The 12,451-nt window shown below is 42.0% G+C and overlaps 1 protein-coding gene across 2 annotated transcripts in view; it reads right to left on the bottom strand.

The window, feature by feature from the left end:
• NEURL4 (neuralized E3 ubiquitin protein ligase 4) overlaps positions 1 to 12,451 on the bottom strand; it is a 277,509-nt gene that overhangs the window by 226,450 nt on the left and 38,608 nt on the right. For both annotated transcript variants that reach the window (XM_085638608.1, XM_085638609.1), the window contains exons 3-5: positions 5,723 to 5,788; positions 2,761 to 3,041; positions 2,545 to 2,656 (exon numbers count right to left, since the gene is read on the bottom strand). In XM_085638608.1, the coding sequence (XP_085494734.1) occupies positions 2,545 to 2,656; positions 2,761 to 3,041; positions 5,723 to 5,788 (459 nt within the window). The remainder of the gene's footprint in view (positions 1 to 2,544; positions 2,657 to 2,760; positions 3,042 to 5,722; positions 5,789 to 12,451) is intronic.

Genomic DNA, 12,451 nt, shown 5'->3' with positions numbered 1-12,451 from the left:
GATCCATCTGATTCAATTTTGGTAGGTGACTTTCAAGCAAGAGGCCAATGTCCATTGCCGCAAATTATCTTATTGTTGGCAGTGACATCAGATTTATCGTTTTTAATAGTGTCAGTCAAAGGGAGGCTTAGTCAATTTTGGAAGCAATGATTTGTCCTCAGTCATGTGATCTCAAAGAAAGTTGATGAGTGTCAGTTGAAGGACGGTAGGGAGACAAAACTAAGGGTAAAGTACAAGCAACGCTAGAACTAATGTAATCAAATCGATCACACAAAAACTTGGAGTGAAGGGTGTCTGAGTAAGGAAAGCACTGTGTGAGATTCCCAACTTAACAGCCATCGCTCTAGTCAATTCAAAAGTTCAACGATCCTAGAAGCCGGCAATAAAGAAGGTTACCAATCTCTGGTAAACAGTGCGTAAAGACATCCAGCTACACCTATTTGACATCATATTCATGCATCCTCAAATCAATAAATTGGGCGATGTCTCCCAACCTAAAGCACATACCTTATGCCAAACACACTCCAGAATGACACATACTCCAATCAGTAATGGAAACCTCAAAGGCATGGGGAATACAACCACACAACCATTGGCATTATGGCTATATTGACACTAACATATGTAATGGCCGATTAACACATGAAAAATTCTGACCCTAGCTGGTGTAGAGCCCATTTCCATTTCAAGTAGGCCCAGACTCCATCTTAGGTAATGAAAGTCGAATTATAGCCACTATTTTCCTAAATTTTATGTAATGAGAGTTGCCACTTTCCTCAATTTATGCAGATTTACTGTCATGTCTGCCATTGACCAGATGTCGTCTGACCTTATCATTCCAAGAACTGTAAAAGTTTCAAGTCATTCAGACATGACATAGATATCACACCTGATCGAAAGTCAAGTCTGAGACAAGTGTCTAGTTTTCAAAATGTCAAGGTCAAATAAGAACAAATACAGACGTATAGCTAAAATAGTGTAGTCAGAATTGACGATCAGTTACCCTATATGTTCATAAGAATACATCTGAGACACACACTTTGATGCACACAATCTATGCCAGACATTCCTAAATTTAGGTCAGAAATTCGAATCTATGAAAAGATTTAGTATATAAGGACTTCCACTTGACCACTTGCCAGGAGAGGTCCTTTGCTCTGATTTCGCACAAGACACTGCCTTGAGTGCTGCCAGCACACTAAGAAGATGCGACATCGTAAATGATACAGATAAAGAGCTGAGTTCAGGAGAAGGACATTGCTGCGGCATGTGTTTTCTTTCTGCAGGGAACACTGCCTTCGCGTCTCTCTGATAAACACAGCTTTTACTGTCAACAACGTGTGCAGTGCGCTGTATTTCCTTAAAAAAAAGTCTACATTGCAAGTTGTACTTTCCATGCTCTCCTAATGTAGCACATAAGAGTAGGTTTTTAGGGTGTAAGGTTTTAAATGACATTTTAGCTAGGTTAGAAACGTTAGTTGTATTTTCGTTGTTTACAATGTGCCTATTTGCTATTTTTATGATATTCTAGGTCGTTCTTTTAGATGTATTGAGAAACAAGTTCGCCTGTTGCAATAAATGCTTTTAGTTAAAAGTGTTTTTTCTACTTAGTAGCATTGAATGTGTGATATTCAAAAGAGCGAAATAGGTCTGCTTCCTATACCACGGGGCCCGGATACCGGTTTAAGGATTGCTATTAACCCAAAAGCAACATCTGAAATTCAACAATATATTGGGTGGGGTTCTGCGAGGCTACAAAAACCTATCTTTCGCATTCAGTCTTTCGCATTCAGTGCTGGTGCCTTGAATCAAGTTCACCTGTGTCGCCCGTGGGTGGGAAAACAAATCTTGTAGAACTACCCCAGCTGTAGTTTACCTAACATGGCAACCTTCCTTCAGGTGCCCTTCGCATATAAAGCTCTTAGATCACCTGTAATGCTCCTTTAAGTGTGTTCACCCAGATGCAAATTCCATGCAAATATATTGGTTCATGTAATGCTCTTAAACCTTCTATACCTTTGGATTTCTACTACAGGAAATTATAAGACCCTGAGGAAATCACTATGTTCCAGTGCTAGTGATCCCTAACTTGCAAAAAATGAACACGCATGGAAACAGTTTAATATCAATTAAGTACTTTATAAAAGTTAAATAGAACAACATGAAAAGAAGAGCGTGAGAAACGAAGGCCAGTTAAAGGTGGCATTTAGGAGCCATACTGGGCTTCAGCAGTACATACCAGTACTAGAATGTTGGTGTATTAAGAAGTGTTACTAAAGCAGAGGGGGGTAGCAAAAATAAAAAAAGACTAACTCTAAATCATAAAAATCTTGTAGTGCTAGTAATGGATTACTATTACCTCATTTAGTGCTACTCTGATCAACCTCAGAAAGTTCTTAGAGCATTACCTAAATAGGGGGTACAAAAAAAAAACACGAAGGAATGCAGGCACATGAAAGAAGCTCTATTAAGCACAGACAGAAGCTCTACGTATTCAGGGGTACATGCAAAATCTTATTGAACACTAGTGTGAATCAACGTTACCTGAACGCAGGTTGGTCATAGTCGCAGGATATTCCAAATTGTTAGGGTTGTGTGTTGTCACACCAATCTCGATGGACCCCGACCATTTGTCTACCAGCTTATCAATCCTAATCTAAGAGAACATAAAGAAGAGCATTTAAGGAGAACTGATTTCATGCACAGATCATCTTTTTGTGACAGCCAGAAACTAGACAATGGGCTCTGCAACTTCCTTACTTCAAACATTTCGTTATCTCGCAATGGGCGGTTAGTCATCACCACTCCGTTGTTGAATTCATCCAGGGGTCGCCGCCGCTCTGCAGTTTTGTTGTTGTTGCTGAGCTTGATGAGGGTGCCACACTTCTCATGAAAGAGAAGGGCATCATTGGAGGTCATGGATGGGGTGCAGGCAGCACTTGTCTCTGTCGGGCTTCCGAGGCTGACGTTCAACAGGCTGCCATTGTAGGCCGACAAAATGGCATTGCTCACCACTTCAGAGAGTTCCATACTGGAGAATCCTGAAAGGGCACCAAAAGATGTTAGACAGGGAGAAAAACTGATTGATGTCTGAATGTTCACCGTTTTCATGATATCAGATTTAACGCTGAGATTCTACTCCAATTCCAGATGAGAAAGAAATCAATATAACATGACACTTATCTCACCCTGTCTATACATTCTCAGTCAGTCTCATCCCTGTTATGCTCCAGTTGTTTTCACAAATTAAACAGAACACTTTTCCTTCAGTTTCTTGTGCCTGCTGTTGGTTCAATGTCCTCCTCATGTACACATTTTGAATCTATTAAGACAGTAGTGGAACAGTATGCACTCACCCACACTACCATAAGAAAGGTGATGACACTAAAAGCCATTTTCAGTGCACGTTTCACCCATACTCTCCTTGAAGGGAGAGGTTCAAAATGGTTAGACGTACTCAGGCTCTAAGCATCCTGTCCCCTGTAGAAGCAATGCATTCAACAGTATGTAATTTGGAGGCAAGGGTTATTCCTTTATTGGTTGTGCATTATATGTACTTTTTGAGCGAGAAATTAAGCCATCTGTTTATTAGAAATAAGCATATCAAATACCAAAACCCATGATTGAAAAGTGAAGGCACTAGAGATTTGAATGGATGCAATGGCAAGATAACATTACTACATCACACATTCAATCAGCGGTATGGACTTCAATGCTTTATCAAACGGAATAGGCTAGACACCACTCCCTCATTCCTCAGGAACAGCAAAGTGCCCCAGTCGAGCCACATTTTCAGCATAATCATGAATTATATATGTCCACACATAAAGTTTAAACAAAACTTATTTACATGGCTTAACCATATCATTTTGCATGGAGCTTGTCTTCTTGGACCTAAGCAGATAACTGTTTTAATTGTTTATTTTTCATATTTGGGACAGGGAGGAGAAGCCATGTTATGTAAGGCTCACCCATTACTCCTCGGCCCCTGCGCGGAAAGCAAGGGCAGATGAATTGGGGGGGCCCACACATACCATAAAATTATAGATGGGTAAAAAATGTATGATGAGGATGTTTTTCACCTCGGGGTTCTGAGTGACATCATAAGCAATTGAGCTTCGCTATCGTTGTCTATTTCATGCTACTCAGAACCTTTTGGTTAAAAACATACCCGTAATATACTGTTACCCATCTAGAATTCTATATGGTATGTATGGCTCCGATAGAGAGCCACTAGCATGAATAAATGGATTCAAACCCAGTTACTTTTTACTGTGACTTATGAACAGCTTTTCAAAAAGCTATTATTCACTGCTGCTACGTTATAAAGGAATTCTAGGACACTCTGACAGGATGCTCTGACAAGCCTCTCAGAGCAGTGCTGGAGAGCAGGGAGCACAGATTCTGTAGGAGAGGTAAAGGGAAGGTGCAGACAGTGGTGGGGGGGTGGCAGGAGGACAGGTATTTTTTAGGCCGAGCCTGGGCAGCGCATGCAATGTTGCGAGGCATGTAGTAGTGGAGTATGGCTTTGAAGCCCCGCCCACATTTTTTATTGGCTTGTGTCATTGCCCTTCTTAAAAACTGGCTTCCGAGTCGTAATTTGGCTTGTTAGTCCCTCCTTGGTACCGCCTTGTCTGCATTTGTTATCTCCCATAATGACTGGACCGTTTACTGGCGTTCTTACATGGTCAGTTTATAAGTCGGAGAGCACTAATTAATTTTATGCTGTCACCCAATTCCACCCACTACCTCGCAACACGCCGCACGCTTTTATTTAAATTTGTACTAATGGTGGCGCGCTTTAACTATAGAGGCAGCGTTTTTTAATGTATTTTAGCTATGCGGTCCGCATTTAGCGGCCACGCTTACTTAATTATTTTGTTTTACTAGCACCCATGCGGCGCTTTCACATTCATAGCGGCCATGCCACTTTCTTTACACAAACCGCGTCCAAAGAAAGGTACACAGCCGACATTAAAAGTGAAAGCGTGGCACGGGCGATTTTCCTAAAAAAATAAGTGTTCTTTTTTGTAAAAGCCCCCATGCTGTGTTTTCACTTTAATGTCGGACACACCATTTTCTTTAGACTCGGTTGGTCTATAGAAAGGGGAATGGCCCATGTGGCGCTAGTAAAATAAATATTTGCAATGCAATAGGTCTCGGATTTGCGAGAGTTTAAGCTATTGCATTGCCAAAAGCTTAAACTCTCATTAATGGGAGACCTATTGCATTGCAAATGTTTGTTTAAATTTGGGATAGGGAGGAGAGGACCAGTTATGTAGGGCTCCCCTATTACTCCCCTGCGTAGTAGTTAAACACAGGGGCAAATGATTATGGGGGCCATATATAGCATAAAATTACAATTGGGTAAAAACTGAATTACCAGGATGTTTTTCAACTTGGGGTTCTGAGGGACATCGTAGACAACTCAAGCGTCGCTATTGTTTTCTATCTGATGACACTCCGAACTCCCTGGTAAAACACATACTGGACTTCACTAGCACCCATTTATAATTCTAAATATAGTATGCTACCCACTAGCAGACACTTCTATCGCTTATTGCCTAAGGCAAAAAAACAAGTTTTGCAGAACGAGGATACCAGCTTTGCAGAACATTAAGGAGTTTAGGTAACAGTGATTGCATGGGTCGAACAAAATGCTTAGAGGCATTGTCTGGAAAAACAAGTTGAGGAAAAAAAAGGTCAACAATTATTTACTCACCGTTCTCAGACTCCAAACTATTGGGAAACTTGTCTGGGCGAGACTGGCTGTGAGGAAGTGCAGGGACTGAAAATAACAAGAACAGGGAATATCAGAAGGCTAAATAATGGTAAGACAATGCCATAAAATGTAATATCTCAGGTATAACCCTTCAGAATCAATACAACATACTTTCATAGGGGGGAGAATCCCCCACACAATAACAAAACTCATTAGCAGAGAAAAATACATACACCAACATACAATGAAGACCAGGAGATGGCAAGTCACACCAAAATAATCAAATCTCCAAAACAGGGTTGCATATTAATACTAGCAGAATACCAAACATATTGTGTATTCTGGCCGTTGCTGTATTTCAACATCTTACTGCAGTCCATAGCTCACTCTCATAGACGTTCCATGGATTTACCAGACACTTAACAAAGGCAAAATATTTACACCCTAAAATGTACTCGATGCCTTTTGGTAGCCTATAAGGTTACAAGGCATTTAACAGAATCAGACGGGCCGCTGCTACCTACTGGTGTTAAAACCATCAAGAGGGTATCTTAAAAAATGTTGACAACTATATAATGAATTCCATGGTAGGGTAGCTATTAAGACTGGTCTGCTGTCTCCCTAGTAAAAGAAAAATGGTATGTGTTCTATTCAGCTCTGCACAGACATGCAACTCGTAAGTTAATGTGGTCATCAAAAGTCTCTTCCAAAACCATCTTCAGGGCGGGGAATCCTGTGTTGGTGATTGAACCCCAACAGCCGGCAGGGGCAGCAAAGAATTAACCATGCCAGGCTCCAATCGAAACAATCTACAAATGCCAAAGGGGCCACAACTGTACAGTAAACAACATCCTGAAATGTTATCACTCAGCTATCACAACCCTCATGGGTCTTGCATGGACTCTCAATATCAGAAAGAGACTATTCCAATACAGGGCATTGTCCACAAACAAGGCTCCACCTGGAAGTCCTCCTCTACATATATCTACAATACAATCTGAAAATAATAACCTGCCGGATATCTTATCAACTAGCCTTGCAGGCGGTTTGCGTAGATTAGAGATACAATCCATTCAAATTGAAGCCTCTGCCCTCTGGGGTACACTCCCTTCCACACCTCAGGCATAATGACTGTGAGGTAAAGTTCCAAACTGAAAAACACTACTGTATTCCATGCATTTTCCATTTCTTCTTGTCACAAGTTTACCTCATCTCCTGCTTTTTCATGTTTACCCTGATCCCTAGAGACTGGACAATGTGACACAACAAAGGAATAGACTTATTTCTGCCAGCTGGGGTATGCACAAAAAGTCTCTCCTGGTGAGCAACCATATCAGAGCTCTCTCTATAGTTGCAGGCAGATTACAAATTCATATGTTCACTGTTATCTGCTGGGTGCTATAATCCCAAGGATACCCATACCAACAACTCTCCTCAATTCGAATAATAGAATGGCAACAAGACCTTGTTCCCCAAATGTGAGGCTATGGGCATACGGCTTGGATGTAGAAGGTATGACCCATTGTTCTAGTATGAAGGTGAAATAGGATCACCCTCAAGTATGCATGTAAACTGGTGCAAATCAGAGTACATTTGGTACATTCTGCATGGTATGGAGACTAGGAGATCAGTGTGGCTAGCCACCTGGCACTTTCAATGATTCAAAAAACCTGTGTTTTGAGAGGACCTTCCAGGTAAGGAGCTGTTCACTTAACTCCCCAGGGTCCAGCTATTTTTGGCAAGGCAAAAGGCACACTGAAGTTGACTGAACGAAGAAGCCTACAACACAGCAGTGCCTGGAAATGTCCACTGGAAGTTAGCACATTGGTCTTCTTCCTGAAATTGAACCCAAACAAGAACAGAACAGACTCCTACTTCTACATTCACCCAACCCTCATCACTCAACACAAAGAAGGCTCAAAGAACCACAGTTCAGCTGGTAACTAACACTAGGAAATTAGACCATGTTACACCAATTCTTAAAACACTCCACTTGCTCCCATTAGAAGCAAGCATCACTTTCAAAATTGCTTGTATAATGAACAAAGCTGTCCACACAGGGCTCCATTCATACCTAAAAGATAAATTGCACATATACAAAAGCCCAGTGCTGAATTTGAGCCAGTGGTTTCTGGTGCTCGGCACCGGCATTTAATTGTGAACACTGGGACTTATGACAGTCTGCCCGTGGTGGTGCTGTCAGCCTAATTTAGGGATGAGCACAATCACAGTTGTTCAATGATTCAATATACATGACTTAAACCTGCCACTAAAGCAATGCTTTAGGGACCTGTAGTAGTCTCAATTGTCACACTTGTAGTAGTGTAGTGGTTATGAGTTGTGCTGGTACTGACAATAGCAGGGCTGATAGGGGCAATGGGTGGTGCAAGATACAGTGGCCTCCTGACGAGGGCACTGGCAACTATTTGTTTTTACAAATTAAGCACTGCAGAAGCCGAAGAGAAACAAGAGGGAAAGAAAGACGAATCCTAGGGATTTCTGCAGCTAAAAGAGCAAACCTGTGCATGTCAGACAGGCCTTCTTGAGCTTAGCACCCAAACTCTGAAGCCAAATACCGGCACACATAAGAACCATTTGTAACCTACTCATCTTCCACAAAAAGCTAAAAATCCATATTTTACATCTCCACCTTCCATAGCTTCTCAGTCTTTTTTGTTCTTTTGCAGCTGTACTCCTCTGTCACTTAATGTTCTGCTGTTTTTATGTATCTATACTACTGCATGTAAAGTGACCTACTGCAACAGTGGCTATGGCTGCACTATTTAAATACCAGGGGGAAAAAACAGAAGCAAAAGTTGCAAAGAGTTAAGTATACCAACATGAGCCACCAGGTTGATATTTTGCCCACCACGGTAACCCAGCTACATTGCCTCCTACTAGCTCCAAAACGCCTTACTGCTTAGGGGCTGATTAAGATCTCGTTAGGAAACTCTTTCGACCGAATCGGTTTCGTAATCGTCTCCACAGGTTCTGCGAGTCCGACCGACCGATTACATTGCATGCGGATGCTTCCAGATACAATTCGGTTGGACTCCCAATGACTTAAATGGGAGCCTTGTGTTCCGAACGAGAACACAGGCTCCCACTGAAGAAATGGGTGGCTGGGGAAAATCATGCACCCTGTGGCAGGCACCTAGTGGTGCCTGCCACACTGTGCCTGTGCATGGTTGGAAAGGGGGTTCTTTGGGTACCCCCACGGGCCCGATTCCGAAAGCCCTAAGTGAAGGGGGCTTGCTACGGGCCCCCAAAGACCGATTCAGACAGCAGTTTAGTTTCGGGCAGATCGAATCGAAACAGCTGTCCAAATCAGTCATCGTTTTCTGTAAGCCAAAGTATGTGCTCTAATATCTGACCCTGCAGCTTTTCCCCAATTTTCCTGGTGTCTTCGTAATGGCTATTGATAGATATCTACGATTTTCAATAATTTTCTATTCCTATTCTTCTGGACCGCTGTGTGGCTTTTGATACAATATACCACTTGATTCTTATTTGCTCTCATTTGAATCTTGGCATCAATGGAACTATTCAAACTTTTCTGATCTTTCCTCTTATTCTTTTTCAGTCTCCTAGGAAAGTAAGCTTTTAACTCCTTTTCAGACTATTTACAGAGTTCCACAGGTTTCTGAACTTGGTTCTTTACGATTTTCACTGTGTACCATTCCATTTGTTTCCACTATTTCTTCATACGCCTTTAACTCCTATTTTCGTTCTCTAACTATACTAAGGCTCTACAAGTCCATTTTCAGCATGACTGACTGCTCTGTGAAACCTTGGCCGCCACTGCACTGTTAAAAAATGTATGCCTAAAAAACATTCAATTTGTTTCTTGTATTCTCCATAAGTATCACTCCACTTCTAATGTTTATTTCTCCACATATACCCCCTTTTGTCTGCCAGGAATATTGGTTTTGAATTGGACTCTTCTTTAACCCTTTTGGTGCAGGTGTCGCCCTATGGCCAACGCCCACTGCGGGGCCCGTTGGGCATTGCAGCGCCCCCCCCCACCCACCACCGAGGAGCTGCCTGATGAAACATGACACCCCTTGAGGTGTGTGAAGGCTCTTGCTCCTGAAAGATCAGATACCCTGATCTGAGACCTTATGTACTCCAGAATTTTTCCCCAAACAGTTACCTTTTAACCTTAAGTGATCTACACAAATTAGCACTTGCTGAATTCAGAATTGTATTTCCTTTTCAGAAATCGCTTTCCGGAATTACCCATGGGTTCCACACCTGTTTCCGCTACAATTTGGAAATAGGTTGAAAGTACAAAAAATTGGGGGGAAATTAGCAAAACTGTGGCTATACAACTCTGCAGGTTTCTAAAAACTGGGATGATGGTGATTTTAGCAGGGCAAACCATTTGTTGATTCCATTTTTAGTTAACAAACCAGACATTGCTGAGCAATACTTCTACCCCCAAAACCTAAACGTTTGTTATACTTTGGCTATTTTTTTGGTTCCTTCAATTGGAATTCACAAACACAGGGTACTTTTAGAAGCCTCAGGATGTTGGAAAAAATGATGTAAATTTTGGCGTGGATACCTTATGAGGAAAAAAAGGTATAGAGGCGTAAGCACAAACTACCCCAAATAGGCAAAAAAGGCCTCAGCACTGGGGATGAAAAAGCCTCAGCAGTAAGAGGTTAAACTTCACTCCGCAATTCTCCTGTTTGGCAAAGTACATAAAATCAAACTATTTTTTTATTTGCTTCTTTAAAACTTTTGCTGAGGACCACCTTTCTTTCATGCATTGACTCCTACTCTTCACTCAACGTTAGTCTTCCTAAACACCTGCTTTTACCTTTTCAAATTATTCCAAATTTCGGTGTACATCTTACGGTGACTACTCTGGCTCTTCAGTTCCAACCATGCTTTCTCTCCATTGTTTACAACAGTCTTCATTCTCTGGCTTCACTTCATCTCTGCTATGTAAACTCTTTGTATACTCCTGCCTTCTCTTTTTGTTCTGGTTCCCAAGCGGGTACCTGCGTTCTTGGTTCTCTTTGTGCAGCTTCACGTTTTCAGTCATTCACACTTCTGGCACCTAAATTAGAGAAAGAAATTCTGGTTGCAACATACTACATCGCCTCCTTTCTTTAAAGGGAAGTCTCAAGGTCCACTTTGTATCCACGGTAGATCAAGTGTAAGTTTATTTTTTTTTTATTTTTTTAAAAGATCTGTTTTTATTCTCTACAAACAAAGTAGAACAGAGGTCCAAATTGACACAGTGTTAAGCCTACAACCCATTTAGGGCCGGCCGCGTTTCACCCAAGGCTCTTCAAGAATATGTAAAGGCATTAAAGAGACAGTTGAAAACACAGCTTGTCGCCTACAACCCTTAGTGGGCCGGCCGCGTGACATTGTAGATATAGCAATATTAGAGTGGTGTGCGAAGTCTCAGGACCTTTTTGGTGCAACAACAAGAACAGTAAGAACACGGGTATGAGATCCATCTAGAGTGGATAATAGTGAAGGAGCAGAAAAGGGTCGGAAGAGGGGAGAAGAGAAAAAAGGAAGTATGCAGCAATAAAAGCGGCTAGGTAGGCGGACGGGTATACGCGTGCAGGACTGTATGGTGCTGAGAGCGCATATCTTGAGGCTTGCCATATGGAGCGTCGCCCAGGGCTGGTCTGGTTACGCAAGGAGCCTATTGGGGTCCGACGGGAGTATGGCATCTTCAAAAAGACGTAACGCTCCAAGCTTGGAGGGTAGATAACGCGCATGTTCTATTTTACAGAGATAGTGGACTAAAGGTCGCCAAACAGCAGTAAAGCGGGTGTTGCGTGATTGCAGTCGTGCTGTAAAAAGTTCCATGGTTATTACATGCCATAAGCGCATGAACCAAGCAGTCGAGTAGGCGTATAATACCATTGCGTCATAATTTTATATGCATTTTCCCTTTGCGGGACGCTGCGATAGACCCTAGGAATATCGCGCCAAAGGCGATTCCACTGTGTCGGTGTGATTTCCGTTGTTGACGTTAATTGCCATTGGTGCTGGTACGAGTGTGCAGTTAGCATTGGACGGTGCTGTAGGATCTGGTACGTCCGAGAAATAAGGCCCTTCGATTCATCGAAGGAATGGACCAGCAGTTCAAAGGGGGTGAATTGTCGGACAGCGGCCTGTTGTATCTCAAGTGTAAGCTTATTTAAACTTAAAGCTCTTTTATGCTTAATGTAAAATCTTACTATTCTGTAAAGGACTTTGTGTAAAAGTGCTGCAATAAATAAATACAGAACTTGGTGGTTTTTTTTTGATCCACTGGTTATAAGGACCGCGCGCAGTACCCTCTCCGTGACAGTTGGATACTTCATAGACACTACAAACCAGATCAACACTTTCTGGATTTCTACAGAAGTTTGAAAGACAAGGTGCCCACACTGAAGGCCAATATCAAGACCCGTCTGTGGCCTTTACCTTTTAATGACTGGATCCTCAGTAGGCGCAGACCTTTTAGGTATTGACAATTGGCCCTTACACTCTTTCCCAGACCACATCTGAAAGTCTTGGAAGCTGATGAAAGTGGTAGGTCAGAGTCAAAAATAAAACAAGAAAGAAAGAATAACCTCAGGCAGCGAAGACTATGTTTTTTGCTTACCTCAGACAGGTACTCTTAGAGGAAAGGGAACAGGTTAAAGTGGCGATTTACAGCCTTCTATCATTGACAGAGTCTTGACTAACCGTGTTTTAGTACAATTCTTGTGG

Source organism: Triturus cristatus, chromosome 12 (assembly GCF_964204655.1).
Source record: "Triturus cristatus chromosome 12, aTriCri1.1, whole genome shotgun sequence".
Classification (NCBI taxonomy): domain Eukaryota; kingdom Metazoa; phylum Chordata; class Amphibia; order Caudata; family Salamandridae; genus Triturus; species Triturus cristatus.
This window is presented reverse-complemented; position numbering and strand designations above follow the sequence as displayed.